The sequence below is a fragment of the Punica granatum genome, chromosome 1, assembly GCF_007655135.1.
Source record: "Punica granatum isolate Tunisia-2019 chromosome 1, ASM765513v2, whole genome shotgun sequence".
NCBI classification, from domain to species: Eukaryota; Viridiplantae; Streptophyta; class Magnoliopsida; order Myrtales; family Lythraceae; genus Punica; species Punica granatum.
In genome coordinates this window covers 14,241,773-14,264,701 of record NC_045127.1, presented here as the reverse complement: position 1 = coordinate 14,264,701, position 22,929 = coordinate 14,241,773, and the positions used below count along the sequence as shown (strand labels likewise).

The window sequence follows — 22,929 nt, the reverse complement described above, 5'->3', positions numbered from 1 at the left end:
TGCAGTGGGTCTGAATAAAAGTGAATTAATGCATGCGTGATGGTATTTTGTATGTTGACTTCTCTTTCATTCTTTTCCGGATAAATTGCACCGGTTGTACAAAAGATTTAATGAATGTTTCAAGTTGATCCAAAATATTTTTTTGGTAACTTATTGGTACAAAAAGTTTCAAAATCGTTTCAATGTAGTACATTCCATCAATTGCTCCTGACGCCGTTAACATTTTGCTGATATGACACGTCCTATGTGTCACTTTTGTTACGTGGAACCAATCACAGTGCGCCACGTCATTTAAGAGAAAATAAAATTTTAAAAATTCCAATAAAAATACAAAAATAATAAAAAAAAAAAAATAAATAGTAAAAATTTAGAAAAAATAAAAAAAAATTATTTTAAAATTATTTTAAATAATTTTTTCTTATTTTTAAAATAATTTTTAAAAATTTAAAAATAGTTTTAAAAATAATTTTAAATTTAATATTAAAAATAATTAAAATTATTTTAAAATTAAAATTAAAATTTAAAAGTTTAAAATTATTTTTAAAATTTTTTAAAAGTTTTAAAATTATTTTTAGAATTATTTCTAAAAGTTTTTTCAATTTTTTTTAATTTTAAAATAATTTTTTTATTTTTTTCTAAATTTTTACTATTTATTATTATTTTATTATTTTTATTGGACTTTTTCAAATTTTATTTTCTCTTAAATGACGTGGCGCACTATGATTGGTTCCACGTAATAAAAGTGACACATGGGACGCACCACGTCAGCAAAATATTAACGGTGTCAGGGGGCAATTGACGAAATGTACTATATTGAAACGGTTTTGAAACTTTTTGTACCAATAAGTTACCAAAAAAATATTTTGGACCAACTTGAAACATTCATGAAACTTTTTGGACCACCGATGCAATTAACCATTCTTTTCCCGCATATACTAAACATGCCATTTACCGCCGTGTTGGATAACTAAGCACCGATCTTTCCTAGCTTTGGTTAATTGCGCGCGATAAGGTTCGGTATCAAATATTATATTTTATTCTCGCCATGATGAGTGTATATTATTTTGGACAAATGAATGTTGCAATGTCTCAAGAGGCTAAAGGGTGAGACGCAAGGAAGAAAGCACTTACACCAATACCCTGTTCTATCCACCCTGTGACAAAAACAAAACAGCATGCAAATTGATTCCACGTAATTACACAAGTCAATGCGTAAGATTTGGTGTGGTACATTGCAATTGGAATTCAGTTGCAGGCTTATTATGATTATGTTATTTGTTTTTATCCGCAAAATCGTAATTACGATTACTGATGGACTGATATCTGTAATAAATACCGATTTGCCAAACTCTAATCCCAGTATGTAATTTGAATAACCCACCCATAATATATAGGATCTAAAATTACTAATTCATCCTCAACTATTCATCAAATTTTCAAGATGCAGCCACTTCTCTGCTGCTTCCTCTGCTATCCCTCCACCATCACGTGGCCGCTCGATGTCCACCTTTGGCAACACCACGACTCTCTCTTGGCTGCTCTCAAGCTAGCAAAATCAAATCCGATTTCAATGAGCCCTAAGAGGAGCTTGAGCTCTAGTAGGTCATGAGCCCTAAGAGGAGCTTGAGCTATTGAGCCACTCAAGGCTCGTGAGCCCCATGGCTGGGTTTGCACCGCTGTTGCGAGCCCAATCATGGGCTCGCAAGCCTTGAGTTTGAACTAGGGGCTCTGGACAAGAACCTCGGTCTGGCTAGAGAGAGAATGCTCTTGCTAGGGCGTCGGCTTCCTTGACAAAGGGATGATCTTGTGCCTTTACAAACATGGGTTGGTTTAGTTGATTTGACCGTTGTTTCCATTAAACAATGTTTCGAATTTAAGTCTGGCAAATGGATAAAATTTATGATTTGAAAAGCTTTACCTATTAGTAGGTCAATCTGGCTCGATCTGAATTAGTTGTCAAATCCATTAAATTTTCGAATATCGAGTACAGCACGCTAAAAAGAAATGTAATTTTTAATAGTTGATGTCCTTGGAATTTAGCCTCAACTAGTTGAATGGCCCGAGCATGCACGAGCTAAAATTGTTGCGGTCATTAAAAAAATTGTTGTTAATAAGTTATTTCATTATAAAAATAATTTTTGTTTATTTTTCAACAAACCTAGAGCATTTTATGGATGTAATATCTCCTTGATTAGTTGAGTGATCTCAGTACTCAACCACTGTAAGGAGGAAGTATTATATGCAATGGTGGTATCATGTGACAATATCACAGGCTAATAAGGATTTGTCATTTTGATTTTTAGTATGTAAACAAAAATAAGAAAAATCCATTATTGATAATAATAATTCATTATCGCCAAAGATAATATTTTCTATGGGTCTTATGACATAATCCTACGTGGTTCCTCCATTGCATACTAGACCTTCTCTACTGTAAGAATATATTAATTCTTTCTAAAAAAATTATTTGCATGATCGTAAATTTATTTCAAATTTTAATTCAAATTTACATAATTCAAAAAATTATCAATAGAATATATTTTACTTCATACATCCAATTAAAAATTTATACCTTATATTTTATATATTACATGATTGTATCTTCTCAAATAGTCCATCATTTGTCTGAATAAAATGTTTGGTTTCTACTTGACATAAAATCATCTCACTCTAACCAATATACAATACAATTTACTTATCTCAAGATGATGATGATTCCAATATCTTTTGGTTTCCACAATTGATGAAGAAATTTCTTACTTAAAATATCCCTCCATGTAAGATATCGTAGAGCCAAAAAATGGATTTTTTTCTCCGGGACATGTCAGCACTCTGTTAAGTCCACGTTAATCAAATTCAACTTATTATAAATAATCATAAATCTATGATTTATGACTTTTCATCAGTTGAAGTCTTTTCAGCTTATGGAGCCGAGATGATGACATAATACTGTGTTAATTGTCGCGTTCTCATTAGTGATGACACGAAGGGTCTCGCAACAGGAGACATGCTTCATCCTACGTGGCATATTTTGGCGCGTCATTTCGATTTTTGTTATTTTATATAAATATAGATATCCACATGGGTTAAATAATTATAAGATATTGTAATTGAGTTAAACAATTAAAACTTAATTAGTTGGTTGTTGTTTTACTGTATATAATAAAGTGTCTATCAAAATTTCACCCAAAAAATGTATCTATAAATAAATTATAAATGATGTAGTGTGTTCAAATTCAAACCATATAGTAAAGAGATTTTTTTTTAATATAAGTTAAGAGCTTTACCTCTTATTAAGTCAATTTGGCTCGATCTGAATTAGCCGCGACGTCCATTAGATTTTTAAATATCAGGTGCTGCACACCGAAAAGAAATGTGTTCTTTAATAGTTGGCGTCCTTGGAATTTACCCTCAACTAGATGAATGGCCCACGTGTGCGTGAAATAAAATTGTTGCGGTAATTAACAAAATTGTTGTCAATAAGTTATTTCATTATGACCTCTATAAAAATATTTTATGTTTATTTCAAATTTGCATAATTAAAAAAATTCTCAATAAAATATATGGTTAACTGCATAATAAGGCATGACCTTTGCACTTTTTCCTAAATGTAGCACAACCTTTAGAAAATAGTATAAGAATACATGACCTTTGAATTTTTTTCATAAATATAGGATGACCTTTGTAGAGTAGTATATAAATGCGCGACCTTTACACTTTTTCCTAAATATATCATGACCTTTGAAAAAAATCACAGAAATGCACGACTTTCAGGTTGAGCTGCGATTTTAGCACAACATCAATTATTTCATCAAATGTAAATATAACATATAGCAGGAGTTAACGATACAATATGCAACAATATGATTGGACGAATGGCACTTGACGCCGTTAGCTATTATTGTCCAATAATGTGGGGTCTACTCGTATAATCATATTCTGTCACGTAATACCGTTAACTCCATGTTAGCTGTTATCATTACAATTTGACTGAATAATTTACATTATACTAAATGCACAACTAAACCTAAATGTCGTGCTATATTTTGGAAAAAAAGTGCTAATGTCGTGCCTTTATATGTCACTCTCCAAAGGTCGCGCTACATTTAGGAAAAAATGCAAAGGTTGTGCATTTTGGTGTTATTTTTCAAAGGTTGTGCTATAATTAGGAAAAAGTGCAAATGTCGTGCTTTTTTTAGGTAATTAAGCCTAAAACGTATTTTATTTCATACATAAATATATAATTTATACCTTATATTTTATATATTACATGATTGCATCTTCTCAAATAGTCTATCAGTTGTTTGAATAAAATGTTTGGTCTCTACTTGATATAAAATCATCTCACTCTAATCAATATACAATATAATTTACTTATCTCAAGATGATGACGATTCCAATATCTTTCGGTTTTCATGATTGATGAAGAACTTTCTTACTCATTCCCTCCATGTAAAAGATCATTGGGCAAAAAATTGGTTTTTTTCTCTTATACACGACACTCCATTGAGTCCACAATAATCAAATTCAATTTATTATAAATAATCATAAATATATGATTTATGACTTTTCATAAGTTTAAATCTTTTCGGCTTCTAGAGCTGAGTTGTTGGCATGATACTATGTAAATTGTCACATTCTCATTGGTGACGACACGAAAGGTCTTGTAACTAAATATATGTTTCGTCTTACATGGCATATTTTGACGCATCGTTTCAGTTTTTATTATTTTGTATAGATAGAGATGTGTATATGGGTTAAATAATTATAAAATATTGTAATCGAGTCAAACAATTAAAACTTAATTAGTTGGTTGTTGTTTTACTATTACCTAAGAAGTGATTACAGGACTGTTTGGGCTCTAGGTGGCGAGTACTGTTCTTTTTTCCATTTGCATGAATTTCCTTTTTCTCCCTTCTTATATTATAACGAAAACCTAGCATCAAATGGCAGTTAGCTTAGCTGTTTGGCGGTGGCCTTACTCGCCCTTTTGGTTCGAGTCACACGATTTTGCTAGCAAGGTTCTTCATTTTTTTAATTATTTTTAATTTCCGGTCATTTTAAAAGTGTGGAGACAATGTAACAGGTAAACCAATAGACTTGTCTGCTCAACCACCCCAATTCAATTATTTCAAGAAATATTTTCCCCAACTTTTTTTCCTCAAATTTATGTACATATTACAAATTGATCTTTGTATAAAAATGATTTTGTAAAATTAAAATCTTGAATATTGAGATACCAATTCTCAATCTTATTTGTGTTACTTGTGATATATATTTTATAATCTCTACCCACAGTCACATGACTACGATCTCCAAATTCAAATGCGAATTGTAATTGCTGTTTTATTAATGATTCTAAATTTAAATTAAATAATTGTAGAATTACTTATAATTTATTAAAATAATAATAAATAATAGTCAAATCGGAGGTTGAACCGATTGTTCTTAACTTGTAATAATTTCATTTTACCTTTCTCATAATTCTTAATACATTGATGCTTAAGGTTTGTCTCGAAGCACTGTTATTGATTGGTACTTTTTCAAAATGACATATTGAAACGTGCTCTGATAATCATTCTTAATGAATTAGTCGATATTTGATCTACGTACAATGCATAACGACTATTGCATGAGAAATTACAAATACTTATATATGTTGCACAAATAAAAAATAAAAACCTCTAAAATGTATAACTTGATTTTATTTTCACTCGTTTTCTTTTCATTTCTTATTTTTAACATCCCAATCCCAATATTAATTAAGAGACAGAACTTACATATTTCTAATATGTGAGTTTGTCAACTATTGTATATACAAAATCCTTCCCTCCTATTTATAAAAATCTACCTTTTAAGAATATATTCTAACAAATTATATGTATTTATACATGCCGATATTTTGATTTATTTTTCATTGTTAGTCATAAGTTTAAGTTGGATATTAAAATTTATATATGGAAGTACTATTAAATTTTATTAGTTACTGATGATAGCGAACATAAACATATATTTGATCAATTTTATAATCTAATAACTAAATTTCTTGATCCTGCGCGATGCCTAGTATATAATAAAGTGTCTATCAAAATTTCATCCAAAGCAATGTATCTACAAAAAAACTATATATGATGTAGTGTGTTCAAATTTAAAGCATATACTAAAGAGAATTTTTTTTATTATAAGTTAAAGGGATTGGGAGAGCGACCAGTGCAGCAACCCTTAGTAACCATATTGGTCTGAATCTCGCTGCGGAATGCTCAATTTGAGCCATAACCATGTCAGAACTTAAGGATTTTTGAAAGAGAAAATTGTCGGTGTTGCAATCCTCCTTTCTGGTCATCAAATATTCTGCACCAAATATGTTTGACAAACAGCACGGCAGCGATCTTGTTAAGGCTTTCGACAATCAGACTAGACACGATCTCTTACTCTTATTGAATTAATCATCGATTGGTCCTAGCTCTATCTTCACTCCAGCCAACTGCCAGCTCTCTCCGTAAAGTTCGAAACTCCATCAACCTTTCATATAAGGACAATATCTATAATGGCAATAGCAAATCAGCTTCCATGTCATTATCCTGTATCGCGTTATGTTACAGCTAGATCGAAAAAGAAGGTACTGTTGTAACCAAATAAAAAAGAAGAGAAAAAAAGAAAAAAGAGAAGGTACTGATGATCAAAGTTAGACATAAATTTAGTTTTGGGTCTAAGATATATATAGATGCAACATCACTGGGTAGCTCGGTTGAGTTAAAGAAAAGAAATCTATCTCATACATCTTCGTGAGTATAATTAATTAACAAACACACACACACACACACACACACACACACACATATATATATACAAGGGTAGGTGGCAAATTTATGGGCAAGACATAAAAGCATCATATACACACAAGAACAAGCATGTCCAAACCCTTGAGATCTCTCTTTCAAATGCATAATAACGTTCGACTTTTTGTTCGGGTGAATAGCATAATAATGCTTTGCACATGGCCAAATGAATAAAAATTAGGTGCTGAATAGCCAGAGGGAGAGCTTAAAGTAAAAAAAAAAGATCAAAATGAAAGCTCATGCATCCTATGTATATAAGTGTGTGTATGTGTAAGCAGATTGCAAATGTTAATTTCCACGTGCTTGGTGGTTGAGAAATTTATTGCATCAATGTTCAATAAGAGAGTGTCCTCACTATCTCCCACTGAACAACCAATTATTTATGTTCTACAAGTATTATTTTACACGATGTTACCCAATCGGAACTTTGGAAAGACAATTGCCTTCTTGGGTCGTCAATCTAATAACATATACATGTGCATGACGTTTGTTTCTCTCGGTTTAAAAGAGAATGGTCCTCTTGCAAATTTGATACTCAAAGATGGTGTTATATAATGACGCATGTCCTACCTGGTGATCAAGAGGTTCCAAGTTTGATACTCCAATGAAACTACTCGTGCCCCTTTCTTAGATATATTTAAGATTTTTTATCTCATTGTACTAAGTTCATGGTCTCTCTAGTAACTGAAAAAAGACAATCGACCTCTTGCAAATTTGAAAATTTCAGGAGTTGTGGGCTGGCTACCATTCCCGAGATTGAGAGATCCAAAACTCTTGTTGGGAATTCTTGATCTGGGGAGTGGTGATCTTGCCGATGGCGACCACTCTTACACTTTATTTGGTTACCAAACGCACTTTGTCTCTCAGCCATTATTCCACCTCTAGTGATTTTGAATTTTTATATTTTTCAAATATTTTAATGATGTGTCAGTTCCGCACTAGCTAGAAGACAGATGTGGGATGTAAGATTCCTATATTAATTGAGAGACGAAAGGTTAACAACATTGTAGATTTGATGCAGATTCGAAACTGAAATGAAAGTTTGTGATTGACCCAAAAAAATAGTTTCGTAATTTTATGTGTGATTTACCCTAAGTAATATAAGTCGTATAGGCAAGTCAATTAATGCAATGAAATTAAAGAAAAAGTTTATGTACGAGAAGGGAAAAAGGAAAGTGATAAGCATGTTACGATAAAGACATACCATATAGGGAGCAGCGAACAGGTAGACAGGTAGAGAGAGTTGTCAAGACAATCACTACCGAAAAGAAAGAAAAAGGGAATTGTCAAGACATAAATATTGCAGTTCAGGCCTTATAATTTTGGCTAAAATAAATACACATTTCTTCCATAACTTGTGTGGGTGCAATACTGTCCTTAAAGTTTGGTAGGAAAATGTCCTTCAAATTTTTTATGAATTTGTTGATTTATTATCAGTAGTTCGTGTAATAATTAATATATTACATAACTAAAGTGCCAATTGTTCTAATTAGAATATCATAATTGCAATATAATAGGTCTTAAGTGCTTCGCTAATTTTAGGTAGACGAAATTTTTGCAGTAGGTTTGATATTTATTAAAAGCATATCGTGGCTAAGACCATATTAATACCCAAATAAGAATTATTTTCTGTTAATATGTTAATCTAACATTAGATTCACCATAAAAGTGAAGGACATTTCTAACATCATATATTAAAGAGACTACTTAAATAGCTTAAAAAATAAAATAATTTATCCATTAGTGAGTTGACCTCGCTCGAATATAGATTAATCGGATGTAAAGGACTTTCAAATATCAACTGGTATACACCAAAAAGTCACAAATAAAAAGAGACTATTTAGATTAGTCACAAATATCAACGTTAGTTGGTTTTAGGTGAGTTTGCGCTTATAAACAAATATCAATGTTGGTTGGTTTTAGGCGAGTTAGCGCTTATAATCCTTAGGTAAGACAACAGGTGCGAGTCATGTGGTTAGAGAAATTCACGATGAGGAGAGGTTAATCCCTTAATAGATCGAGCTCGCTCAAACCTAAATTAGTCGCACTTCCGAATATTAGGTGATACATTAAACTTAAAAAAAGAAAAAAAAGGTTTAATTTATTTTTAAAAAGAAAAGAAAAAACCTATCCCATTCTTTTTATAAATTGTGGCAAATAATGATAAAATATTTGTGGCAAATAACAATAAAAAAAAAGGAAAAAACATGGTGGTGATACATGGTATCTATGTCCAATAGTTTTAGTTTATTAAGATGATTTGCCGTCCCCCGTTTTCAATTTCACCCCACTAAAGATTAATTTTCACCAAATACCATCCCACTATATATGTTTGAATTTCGCGCCTTAATCTCTCTAAAGTTTGATTTTCGCAGCTCATCCTCTCAAATGTTGTATATGTATGTTTGGTCCTATTGGGCACATAAATTGATGCAGGATAAAGTAGCTCCAAAAAATAGAAATCAACTTTTTTGTTGATGATTTGAACAAGTTCGGCTCTCCTGTTGACAGTCACTAGTTTGAACCAATCGATGGAGCTGTAGCCGCTTAGCTACTCTAGTTCCTTAGGTTTGATTGTCTTGAGATAGGATTATCAGGGTTAGGTTGATTAAGATTGATTGATGCTCACAGGTTTGAATCGATTTATGGAGCTTTAGCCGCTTAACTTTTTAGCTGTTTTAGTTCCTTAGGTTTGACTATCTAAGAGTTGTTATCTATAATGGGATCCTACTCTTGGATACCAACCCAAGTCATCCTTTTTGATCTACCTCCCGAAACAGAGATATAAATTTGCCATGGATTAGTGGACTGAATTGAGGATCCCTTTCTCAGTTTTCACTTGGGTCCATGGTGAATTGTTGCATGAAGATAGCTGACTGAGATTATTGGTTATAAGAAGACTAGTTACAATTGTAATTGTTCTTACTCGATGTAACTTCACATTTGTTTTCCTCTGTAGCTAGCTTGGCGGGTCAATTAATATATTCGCTCTTGTAATTTTAGCTCGGATATTTTCCTCTTGTATTCATTTTTGCAATGGATCGCTGTATCCGTTTATATATCAATGAAAGGTCCTCATTACCGTTTGAGAGAAAAAAAGAAATAAACTTTTTTGTGCTCTGATCAATAGAAAAAGACTGATTTATTTAGTATACTTCCTGAACTTTTTCTTCATCCGATTTTATTTCTAAATATCAGTAACTCTTTGAATGAATTAAGTTAGAGAAATATTGTTGGACCAATTGGGCAAGTGTGTTAAAAAAAGAAAAAAGAAAAGGAAGTTTTAGAAAACAGAGATTAGTTCTATTTGCTAATATTACTAAAAGAAATCGTTTGGACCAATTAGGATAGTGACTTGCTGGAAAAAAAAAAGGAGAAGTTCCAGAAACCAAAGACCAGATTTAGAATCATAGGTGGCATTTGTTTTTGAAATCAAATTCTACTACACTCCGTTTCATTCTATTTTTTTTAATCAATGCTGCGACATAATTATTATTATTTTTATCTTTTCCTCTCATTTAATAATAAATTCTTACTCATACTGTTTCTAAGAAAAAAACTACCAAATACACCTTAAAAAATTAATTGTACAACAAATTGAAACTCGAAATTTTTTTTATATCTCATAAACCCTTAATCGTTATAAAGCACATGTGAGGAGCCCTTCCATGTGACTTCCGTGTAAAAATGAACGGAATTATCCTACGTGGTATTGTTTATTGTTTGTTTCTCTATCACTTGCATGATCTGCTCCCTTAATGGCAAAATCCTACCTAATATCTCTTCGTTTCCCTCTCGAGATCGGACAGAGGACATATGGAAGGGAAAAACAACATGAAGAAATTCAAAAAACAGGGAGAGAAAGAAACAAACAACAAACAATGCAACGTTGGACGATTCCGTTCATTTCTTGACAAAAGCCACACGGTAGGGCTCCTCACATGTGCTTTATAATAGCCAAGGGTTTATGGGATGTAAAAAAAATTTTGAGGTTCAATTTAATGTATAGTCAATCTTTCATGGTGTATTTGGTAATTTTCTCTTTTCTACAACATTATTACAACCAATATTTTTATAATAATTTTCACATCTATATATATATATATGATTTTTTTTATATTTTTCTCTAATTTAATAATAATTTTTCACATATGTTTTTTTCTATCATTATTACAATCAATATTTTAATAATAAAATTTTCCTATGTATTATATACATATAATATTTACTTTTGTCCATATTAGACTGGAATGGAATTGAATACCATTCCAATTCCGAAACCAAACGAACTAGAGACGATTCCAATCGATGAGCATCCCACGACCCCATGAACCGATACCTCGAGTCTCGGGGCCCTCTTCATGAAACCCAGAGTCCGTGAACGGTTGAACCAAGAACCGTGAAACAAGTCCTGGGTGCTGAGCTTACTGGACCACATCGTTGAGTTGGATATATATGGACTTATCAAGTGAATTTGAAGGATTTCATTGTGGGCTGAATCTGATCCAATCCAATCCAATCCAATTTGAAGGATATCACTTTTGCCCATCTATGGGCCTATAATTCCTAATTTGCCACATATTTTTTCTTTACCTCATCATCCTAATTTTCCACTTATAACTGGGTACAGGCCGTGCGTTTCCCAAATGTATGAAAAATTAATAAACTTTAGTTTATTCGACTATGGATTTTTTTTAATATCTAGAATAATTATTTGTGATTGCTTTTGATATATTCATTATCAGAACTTTTTTTTAAAAATTTTCAAGAAAAATATTTACTATATATTCAAAATTCGACAAGGTTGTTTCAATAGAGAATAACCCATTATGCTCTAGGATAAAAAGTGAATAAATAAACGAATCTAGCATGAAATTTAAGTACTTCAAGTCCAATTAATCGAGAAGACAATCCATCACGAGCTGAGAGTTTAAACTTAACGTCGTAGCGGTTTCACATGCCACCCCCGGTTTCTATATATTATAATTGATTGACTGATTGATTGGGTGCTAGTTGGCGTATCACGTGGGTCCGAAAAGTTATTTGATGTATTGTGAATTTTTTATTATACATAATTAAAAAAAAAGAAACACACAAATTGATCCTGGTAGGAGAATCCCTAGTTGTATGGAGGTTGGACCATACTTATCTACTGGTTATTTTTTCTCGTGCTTGGCTGATTTGAGAAATGAGATTGGATTCCCCCATCTTAAAGTGATTTCTTTTTTAATAAAAATGTAGATTTTGACAGCTTTATATAAAATTTTCTTTTATTCTTTTTCCTTTTCTAATATTTAAGATAAAAAAACTAGTGGAAGTAAATGACATTGATTCGTTGAAGAACATAAATCTCATGATTTCTCCGGCAAGCCGGAGCACGCTGCATCGCTTGACCCTCATGAACAAACAATGTATGCAAATGGCAGCCTCATTAACAACACATGAACAAAATCATATATCATTCAAGTGCATGTATGGAACCTCCACGAGCGATGATCTGAGGAGGAATTTTGAAACCTCGATTATAAAAACCGGTTAGTTGATCAAATACCACATCTGTTGTGCCGCAGAATTCCAAAGCTTGGACAACAAGAACGTAAAGCGGCCTTGGAGCCTCGCTATGCTAAACATCGAATCCCGGTCGGACCGAGTTGGACCGATGGTTGAAGTCGAGTGCAAGAAATTATGAATGCCGTATAAGCCCACCAAAGCACACAACTGGACATTATGGGCCTCGAGCCCGAGTCCGTAGACCTTCCTGTATATCTACTTTTCAATCGATTAGAAAAAGAATTCGGATCACCAAAAACGTATTATAGCCCGACCACCTCATCGATAAAGCAGGATAGAGACTTGGATAAGTAAATTTATTTTGCACACTTCCTGGAGATCAATGTAGACATATTCTATGAGAAATGTCTTCTGTCTTCCGAATGAAATGTCAAGAGGAGCGTCGGGATTATTTATGAATATTGCCAAAAATAAGAGTAAAAATCAGGACGTTTTTAATTGGAACAACGAAGATGTATCTACCGAAGAAAAATACCGAGAATATGCACTCTGAGAACATTTTTTAACGATTAATGTTGTACACTGAATAACAAGTTTTGTTGAACAAATTGGCTGCCTTAGTGAAGTTGATGCGGAAGGTAGAAGAAATGCAGACTTATCCAGGGGGAGAAAAAAAAAACTACAACAACAAAGACTTCACTTGTTGAACTTCCAAATTAATTTGGTTCTCTACCCACAATGTGAAATTAGTATTGTTATTTCAGTAATTACTATGTAAATCTACTGAGACATGTTTATATGGAAGTTAATTTGAGGGAATGCTTATGATTTCTTTAGTAATCATTATGTTTGTTTACCTTAATTACATTACTTTCTCATTTGGATCATTTAATTTGATTTGACGCGTTGGTTTTTTCAATGAAATGACAGTATTAGGTGGTAGTGATTTTAATTTTTATCTAATCTTATATCATATCGAACAATTAGGTCCCTTGCCAAACTCCAAATTGATTTGCAGGAAATTATATACCCTAAGAAAAGGATAAGAAAGCTTGCACGATAGCTCCGATTAGTTATTGCATACGCTCCTAGTCGTCGGACCAATTTAATTGGTCAGCAATCAGAATCGATCTCGGCCATTGCATGTTGTAAATAGTGATACTATAGAACTAACCCTGAAGATTAAAGCATAATTGATGAATTACAGATAGTGTAGGCATATATGAATGCAATTTTGGAAAAGAAAATTGAACAAAGGAAAATGTGAGGAATTTCCAAGCAAATTAATTTGATTTTTTTTTGCCCAACTCCCATCTTTTCTCAGTTTTTTTCTCCCCCTTGTATAAGGGTCCCTCTAGATAAGCTAGCATGTTGTTTCAAGATCTCCATAATATCATCATGTGATTTCAAAATTAAGATTTGCAAAATTCAGCAGGAAAATATCAATGCGTCATTTCTACCGTATCGTATATCACAGACATGCGTTCGTTACTTCGCATAAACGATCAGCCTGATGAGACCTTATCTTCTATGGTCTTACTCCCGCTACTCGCGATCACGGTCCACGCGATAATTTCTTCTAAATTAAAAGATGAATCCGATCTATGGTTGTGGAAAATGACGAACGGAACAAGGAATCGAGGGAGAAAGCGGAGGAAAAAGAGAGGACACTCAATTTCCGAAACTGCCCCTGAGGGCAAGCACGTCAAACCACATTTTCTCAATGGCGTTCCCGGTAATTAATCCCAAACACGAGGGGCACTCCCAGAACAACAAACCCTATATATACATGAACCGCTTCTTTTCGTCACTTTCTTCTCATTTCTCCCTCCGTCCCTCCGTTCTTCTGTCCTCTCTTTCTCCCTTCCTCCCTCTCCCTATCTGTTCCCCGTTCTCTGTCCTACGGTGTCCCTTCCGTCCGTGGCCCCCCTCCCTCGGCCGCCCGTACATCTAGATCCGCCGCCGTCTCCGGCCACCGGCCACTGATTTCTGGATCTGATTGCTCGTCACGTCTCCGCTCTTTAACTAACCCCTTCCCGTCGCTTTTCTTTTCAATTTCCTGTCCGTTCCAAATTTATTTTCCGGCTTTATTACATTAGTAACTTTTCCCTTCCAATATATATATATATATATTTCAAAAAAATTATTATTTTTCTTAAATGAATTAATATTTTTATATTATTTTTTCCTTTTTCTCGTGAAACCCCCCATTCTGGACGTTTTCCGCCTCTTCAGATGAGGCCGATTTGACAGTTTTACCCCGGATATCCGGTCCACTCAATTTACTACTTTACCCCTGCTCCTGAAGTGCTTTCTCCTTTTTGCCCCTCCCCCGCTCTGCCACGTGGCGGTAATCGTTCCAGGAGATGAGTTTCCAGCCCCGTAGGATCTTGACACCTGTCGCTTCCAGGAAGCGCAAGGAGAGAGAATCTCTGCTTGCCTGTCCCGAAGCCATCACCGCAGCGAAGCCGTCGGCTCATCCTCCGGCGCCTGCTCAAGCAGCGGCCAAGCCGCCCCAGGACAACCGGCTCCTGGCCGGCTACATGGCCTACGAGTTCCTGACGAGGGGGACGCTGCTCGGGCAGAGGCTCGACCCCGCCCGGGCAGAGGCGGTCCAGGTGGGGCCCGGGCTGGCAGAGGCGAAGAGGACGAAGCCGGAGGCGGAGCCGAGCGGGAGGAAGGACCACGGGAGCTACGCTGAGGTGGCGAGTATCTTGAAGACGGAGGGGGCCCACATCCCGGGGATTGTTAACCCCACGCAACTCGCACGGTGGATTCAGCTGTGATAAATGCCTTGCTACGTGTCAGAATCTAATTGCCCCTCGTCCCAACCCTTCCAGTGCCGCGGAGCAGATGATCCTCACACTCGAGGTGGTGCGTTTCAGTCTTTGGCCGGGACCAAATTAGTTGTAGCTCTCAATGGGACCCACTCTCTCTCTCTATGTTGTGTTTGTATCAGTTTGCCCTCTTTAGTTTTTTTGTAATAGTTTTTTTAAGAGTTGAGGGTAAATATATTGGGGGGGCTTCCCTCTCTGATGATCGTCGCATGTTAGGAGTTTTATTTTGATACTGATAATGTGTTAAATCTTCAACATCTTCGTGTTTCATATGTGATGAAAGGTTTAAGGGCATGGAACACGCGAGCGCAGTTGGTTTGCCACGATGGTTGGGGAATTAATGTGGTACTAGAGCTTGTGTTTGCATTTGACTGGTCATGGCCCCTTAATTTTGATCACATTTAATTATTTGCGCTTGTCCCTGATTTTGTAAGAAACCCAAGTTTCTTGTCAGCACATATCCGAAGTCAGTCGACCGGCATGCAGGGCCGGGACGGGCAGGACCTCTGGATTGGGTTGTTTTGGAGGGATTGATAGCGAGTAGAACTGGTTAGAAGATTTTCTGTTTGTAGGGATCATGTCATGTGCTACTAAAAAGTTGGGCATCATGCGGGTTAGTCTTCCAGGCATGAGAAATAAATGGACATTTTCTATGTCAGAGGCGGAAAACTGGAAATTTTTCTGTCAATTATAGCTATAGAAACCGAACATCGGTGCTGGGGGCACTCAATTCGATGGTCACATTGACGAGAAAATCTTAAATGGTCTCTACTATGACACGTTAGGCTAGAATTAGGCTAATCTCACTGATGTTGAATACGATGAATTTCTGACTCGTTGATTAGTGTCTCGGGAGACCTGAAAGTTGAACCCAAAAAAAAAAAAATTTAATTTTCAGTATAAATAGATTTCGATTTTTCTTTTTGATAACATCACATGTAGAATGTAGATACTCATTAGAAGAGGGTCTTACCAACTGCAGACCATTGTTCAAAACATCCCAAAAACAATAAAGATGCGATAAGGGAAGAAAGTTTAGAGTCGAGTAGAGGAGAAAGCATTCGTTCGTCTAATGTCCTAGGCAGGTGTTAGTGTTATATTCACGCAACAAAATCCAAAACGCTGTGTACTTTCGATGCGGCTAACCATAACCAATGAAATAGACCGTTTGATTCTTTGTGAGCATGTTGGTATCGAACTTGAGCCATATGGAGGGATGGAAGATGAATATCTACGAAGAAATCTCTATATCTTCGCAGCAAACCAGCTGCTTGAGTGCTTTTCTTATTGTCAAAACGCGTGCAGAGGTTTAAATCCATACTAGAAGGGAAGGACAAAATGCAGGTGATATGACCTTTTGGATCTCACAGGACTCATACGTCGATATTTCAGTTCAGATGATATAACACGGATTGTCGGGAAAGGAACCATCAGTGTTCAAAATGAGACGAACAGGAGGTCGTCTGGGGACTATAGAACGTACCTTCCTAGCTAGGGTTCGACTCTCTTTGAATCCCTTCTGATGAATGGGAGATATCAGTAGAAAAAGGACTCGATAAATTCCCCTACTAAACACATCAGATGATATAACCCGACTTGCCCGGAAAGGAACCATCAGTGTTCAAAATGAGACAAACAGGAGGCCGTCTGGGGACTACAGAACGTACCTTCCTAGCTAGGGTTCGACTCTCTTTGAATCCCTTCTAGTGAATGGGAGATATCAGTAGAAAAAGGAACTAATCATGAATAGTTTAGATTTCTATGTGTTTAGTAGGGGAATTTATCGAGTCCTATATATATAGCCGGACGGATCCCGATTCCCGACCGTTCTGGGCTGCTGGATCAACATGCAACCCTTTCGATGTTTATTAAGTCAGTAATTATTTTCCTCTGAACACTTTCGGAGGAAGATCCTCCGATCTGTCTCTGTCCATGAAACTGTCACTTGTTCTTCTTGAATTTACAGAAATGCCACGTGAGAGAGCAGATGCGAATCGGACAAAATAGCATTGCTCTTGTTAAATAGTTGGCTAGGCAACTGAATAATCCCTGTTTAGTAGAATAATTGTCTTGCCCGAATTTCCCTTTCTATGAGCTATTAATTAATTAGTTAACTCGAGTATTAATATAGATATAGTTGCTTGAAAAATTCCAATAATTTAAAGAACACATATAAACAATTTTAAATGTTGGACCTAGTTAATTCTTAGTTAACTTTTACCATTTTCCCCTGACATTGCAACGGATAAATTTTAAAGTACTGTGAAAATTATGAGTACTAAATTCTTAAAAGTAATCGCTAGATGCGACAAAGAGAAAGGCCGCATGACTCATAACTTAGCAATCAGATTTATGGCAAAGGCCAGTAGAAGAAATTGATCTCAATGGTGACCTCTATAGAGGTCGAGGTGATCGATGGTGAGCCACCTCAACCTTTCTCATATGCGTATTTGAAATATACCGGGTGAAAGGAAAGCAAATTTTAGCAAAATGGCCCACGAGACTCATATTTACAAAGATTTGAAATCATATGCTTTTTCCTATAATAAGTGATTAACTCTGAAATGAAGTTTTCATTTATAAAAAATATTGAACCTTTTATGCAATTGTCTTAGCAAACCTTCATCCAGTCCAGCTCTTATTTGCTTTTGGTTTTTCATGTTGGCCAATTATTTCGGTTAACATTTTAGTGCGTACCACTTGCTCTTCGCAAATTTAATGGGCCCTGACTAATTTAGTTTTGAGTCGAGTTGGCTCATGGGGGTAAAGTTCTTTCAATTGTAGATATTCTTCATTCACAAGATTGAAAAGTGAGACTTTATTTAAGAGATACATGCACTGATGGACCACCTAAATGGAAAATCAACCCACATTTTTTTTACCCCGATGGGCAACTCTGCACGTAGGTGATTATTTCATTATTACCTGTCAAACGGTTATTCATTATCCTGGTTTTAACTATAAGATAGCGGTACTTCTAATATCAAGTGACACACAGCATCACTGCCATCCTCTACGCATGGGCCCCACGGCGGACGGCTATGATGACCCCGTGTCATCTGACGCGGGTCATGTTAGAAATCTCCGACGAGATATGTTGAGTGTGGCTCGAATTCTCACCCTAAGACTTGAAGACAATGGAAAAGACCTAGATTGTGGATAGTCGACTGCAATATTGTAGACAACCAACTGCAGTTTCAATAAGCTAAAGATAGAAGCCACAGACAGTCGACTGTGGTAGCCCACACAATTGACTATAGAAAGCAGGAGAATTTATGAGCGAGTTCTAGCATATCATAATCAGATTTGGCTAGTTTTTTTATTTCCTTGATTAATTGATTTCTTTCCTATGTGGGATTTATTTTCCCCGATTCTTTTCTTCTTATAAAAGATTACATAAGGGGTGAGAGTAAAGGAGATAATCTAGAGAGAGAACATTGCAATTGGGGTTTCGGGAAAACACTCTGTACTCCACGGCTTCATCGGCCATAGTTAAAGAAGAACATGCAAAGCCTCCTTTGCACGTGCACTTACGGTTGACACATTACCGGCTCGAACCACGTTCACGAGTGTGCAAACTTCTCTACCCTTATCTCTTTTTAATTGTTTCGTCAAGATTATTGTGAGTTAGATCCCTTTCGATCCTTACAAATCAATCCAAACCAACAATCGATCCCAACAAACTAGTATCAGAGCCATCATCGATAGGGTTTTCTTCGCATTGAGAAGTTTGATGGCAACTCGAATTTCAGCTTGTGGCAAGTTCGAATGCTTGCCATCTTGGTGTAGAATGGTTTTAAGAAGGTGTTGTCGGGCATAAAGCCTGAGTCCATGTCCGTAAGCGACTGGGAGGAATTGGATAAAAAGGCGCTATCAACGATCCAGTTGTGTCTCACCAATGACATTCTGTAAGAGGTTCTCTCAGAGAAAAAAACAGCCTATTTATGGGCAAAGTTAGGGACTTTATGTATTACAAAATCACTGGCCAATCGGCTAGTCTTGAAACAACGGCTATACACGTTCCGTATGGCCTATGTCAATCAAGTCTCATATCAGCGAATTCATTAGCCTTATTAACGATTTGAAGAATGTTGATGTAAAATAGATGATGAAGATCAAGCTCTGTTATTATTATGTTCGTTACCTCTTTCTCACAAGACTTTCAGGGAAACCATGATATATGGTAGAGAAGATCTCACCTTTGAGGATGTTAAGGCTAATTTGCTGAGTAAAGAACAACTGGATAATGAATTGGGATTTAGCAATAAATCAAATGATCAGGCTTCAAGGTTAGTTGCAAGAGGAACAGAAATTCCAGTAACAACAGGTCTAGATTAAAGTTGAGGAGCGGAGGCAAGTCTAGCAAATACTGCAAGAAAAAGAGCCATCTTGTTGACGAATGTTGGAAATTGTAGAACAAGAAAAAGACCAATCATGACAACAAGAAGGGAAAATAAAAGGCCGATATAACTGATGCTGTTGTAGCCAAGGAGAAGGACGAAGATGCGCTATTGGTGACTGAGGACGGGAAGCCCAAGTGCAAGGATGAGTAGATTCTCGATTCCGGTTGCTCGTATCATATGTGTCTCGCCCTGGACTATTTCTCCACATACAAATCCTTTGAAGGTAGAGTTGCTTTTATGGGTAATAACGCTGCCTATAAGATTGTTGGCACTGGTATGGTCCGGATCAAGATGCATGATGGCATCATCAAAATCTTAACAAATGTCAGGCATGTGCCTGATTTGAAGAAGAATCTCGTGTCACTCGGTATTCTTGACTCGAATGGCTGCAAAATTATCATCGAGTCTAATAGTATAAAAATTTCCCGTGGTGCTCTTGTTTTAATGAAAGGAAGAAAGATCGGTAGTTTATACGTTCTTCAAGGCTCAACAGTGATGGGCTTAGCAGCAGTATCCTCATCTATGTCAGAATCCAACTCAATAAGGCTATGGCATATGCGCTTGGGACACATGAGTGAAAAAGGGCATGTCTATCTTAAGCACCCGAGGCCTTTTACCAGCACCAAGTCTCAGGAAACTCGATTTCTGCGAGCACTACATATTCAGGAAGCATAAGAGGGTCAGTTTCACTAATGCAGTACATCGAACGAAGGGGACTCTTGATTACATCCATTCAGACTTATGGGGTCTTGCACAAGTTACTTCGAAAGGAGGCTGCAAATACCTTCTTACTTTGATTGACAATAATTTCGAAAAGGGTTGGGTTTATTTTCTGAAAAATAAATCTAACGCGTTTGATATCTTTAAGCAGTGGAAAACTCTCATTGACAAGTAGGCTAAGAAAAAGGTAAAGAGGCTCCATAATGATAATGGCCTTGAGTTTTGCCGATCAGAGTTTAACAAGTTTTGCTAGAAGGAAGGCATCGTTCGACATCGAATTGTAGGAAAACCCCCGCAACAGAATGGAGTAGCAGAGCGATGAACAGGATTCTACTAGAACAAGCTCGGTACATGCTTTCAAATGCAGGACTTGGGAAGGAATTTTGGGTTGAAGCAGTCAATCTGGCTTGATATTTAGTGAACCGGTCTCCTCATTGGTCAATTGAGTTGAAAACTCCTGAAGAATTATGGATAGGTAATCCTCCTGATTATTCACATTTAAGAGTATCTGGTTGTCCTGCATATGCTCATGTCAATCAAAGAAAGCTAGAACCTAGAGCGAAAAAATGTATTTTTCTTAGTTATCAACCTTGTGTCAAAGGTTATAGATTATATTGTCCTGAAACTAAGAAAATTATTAATAGTAGAGATGTTACATTTGATGAATTCGTGATGCTTTACTCGAGGAAGGAGTTGTCTGTGTCTTCCTATAGGAAATGAAAATGCCTCGAAGCTCCTCCAGAGCTAGTTCTAACCAAAGGAAGGTAGACATCTTTACTTCGGATCAATGTGAGAGCGAACCTGAAGTTCAAACCTCACCTCAAAAGACTTCACCTCAATTGATATCAAAATTAGATTTGGCTAGTTTTTTTTATTTCTTTGCTCAGTTGATTTCTTTCATGTATGGGATTTATTTTTCCTGATTATTTTCTTCTTGTACAAGATTACATAAGGGGTGAAAGTAAAGCATATATCATATAGAGAGAAAACATTGTAACTGGGGTGGAAAAACACTATGTACTCCACGGCTTCATCGCCCATAGTAAAAGAATAACCCGCAAAGCCTCCTTTGCCCGTGGACGTACGGTGGGCACACTGCCGGCCCGGACCACGTATACTAGTGTGCAAGCTTCTATCCCTTTATCTCATTTCAATTGTTTCGTTGAGATTATTGTGAGTTAGATCCATTCCGATTCTTACAAATCAATCCACACCAAGGATCGATCCCAACAAGATGGATGTCTTTTGAGGGAAGCTTAGGCCTCGTTTGGAAATAATTATTAGAACCCGTGGCAGAAAACTGGGGGAAAATAATTATCTATATAAGCACTAGACATAATTACTTGGGAAAAACAATTTCCATTTTTAAAAGAAAAGGAACAACAATTTTTCCATTTCATTCAATCCTATCCTCCACTGCTACTAGTCTAGCACAAAAATCAAAGCGATTATACAGTGGTGTTTGGTAATGGAGTGGAGTTTAACTTCACTCCACTTCAAATATATATATATATTTAAGTGAGATTGTAATAATGGTTAGAAAAAGTATGCGCAAGAATTTGTTATTAAATTGAAAAATAAGATAAAAAAGTGATGATTGTGTTGTTGAATTGTGGGAAAAACAATGAATAGTTGAGATAATTTAGTATTAAAAAATTAATTGTAATGACAGTTAAGAAAAAGTATGTGAGAGAATTTATTATTATAATGAAGAAAATATAAAAAAGTAATGATTGTGTAATTGAATTGAAGAAAAAATAAAGTGTATTAAGTGGAGTTAAGTGGAGTAAATTATATTCCATAAACAAACAAGCCAATTAGCCCTATGTTACCTTTTGAGGGAAAAAAGAAAAAGCCCCAATAGTAAAGGGGCATAATATTATTATAAATTGGTTCAAACGGCTTGACAATTATTTTTCAAAAAATAAGATTTAGAATTTGAGTCTTGTGAAAGGAAAAAAAATCTAATAAAGGGAAAACCTTGTCCTTTGATAAATCGACTGGACTCGAGTTAAATTAGTCGGAACTTGTTAAACTTTCGGAAATCATGGTGCATATAGAGAAAAAAAATAGGGGCTTAACAAATGGACCTAATACATGTAATCTCTAAGAAATAAGTACTCTTTTTTCCCCCAAAAATTTATGCTTATTTTTTTTATTAATATTACAAGGTAGGACTATGGATTTAATTATACAATGAAATAAAAATATTAATAACTAATAAAGAGACATATATAGTCTCACCACAAAAATCGAATCTTATATCTCTTGATTGATATATGAAAGCATGCGTTGTTGGACTGTACCTTTTTTTTCGCCAAATTTTCTGCTAATTATTAAGCTGAAAGCTTCGTTGTGTATTATAATTGTATGAGCCCCGTCATTTTTTTCTTCTCTTTCTTTTTGGGGATGGACAAGATGTTATGGAACTAATAATATATAAATTAACAGGGAAGACTTTCTTGCTGCATGTTAAATAAAAGTTATAATTATAATATGGTAGGTAATATTACAGAGAGAAGTTCTATTTCCTCCGAATTCGGCACAGCCGAATCACTCTATGCGGCATGCATGTAAATTGCCACTAAAAGCAGGGGCATTTTTTTAGACATTCGGAAT

General features: G+C 35.5%; 1 protein-coding gene across 1 annotated transcript; it reads left to right on the top strand.

Moving 5' to 3' along the window:
• Window positions 1-14,156: 14,156 nt before the first annotated feature.
• Window positions 14,157-15,553, top strand: LOC116189834. Its single transcript, XM_031519800.1, has one exon. The coding sequence runs from the start codon at window positions 14,717-14,719 to the stop codon at window positions 15,134-15,136; it is 420 nt and encodes a 139-aa protein (XP_031375660.1). The 5' UTR covers window positions 14,157-14,716; the 3' UTR covers window positions 15,137-15,553.
• Window positions 15,554-22,929: the final 7,376 nt, after the last annotated feature.

What these genes read in the sequence shown, in the direction of transcription:
- LOC116189834 (XM_031519800.1), top strand. Translation starts at nt 14,717, where the DNA reads ATGAGTTTCCAGCCCCGTAGGATCTTGACACCTGTCGCTTCCAGGAAG.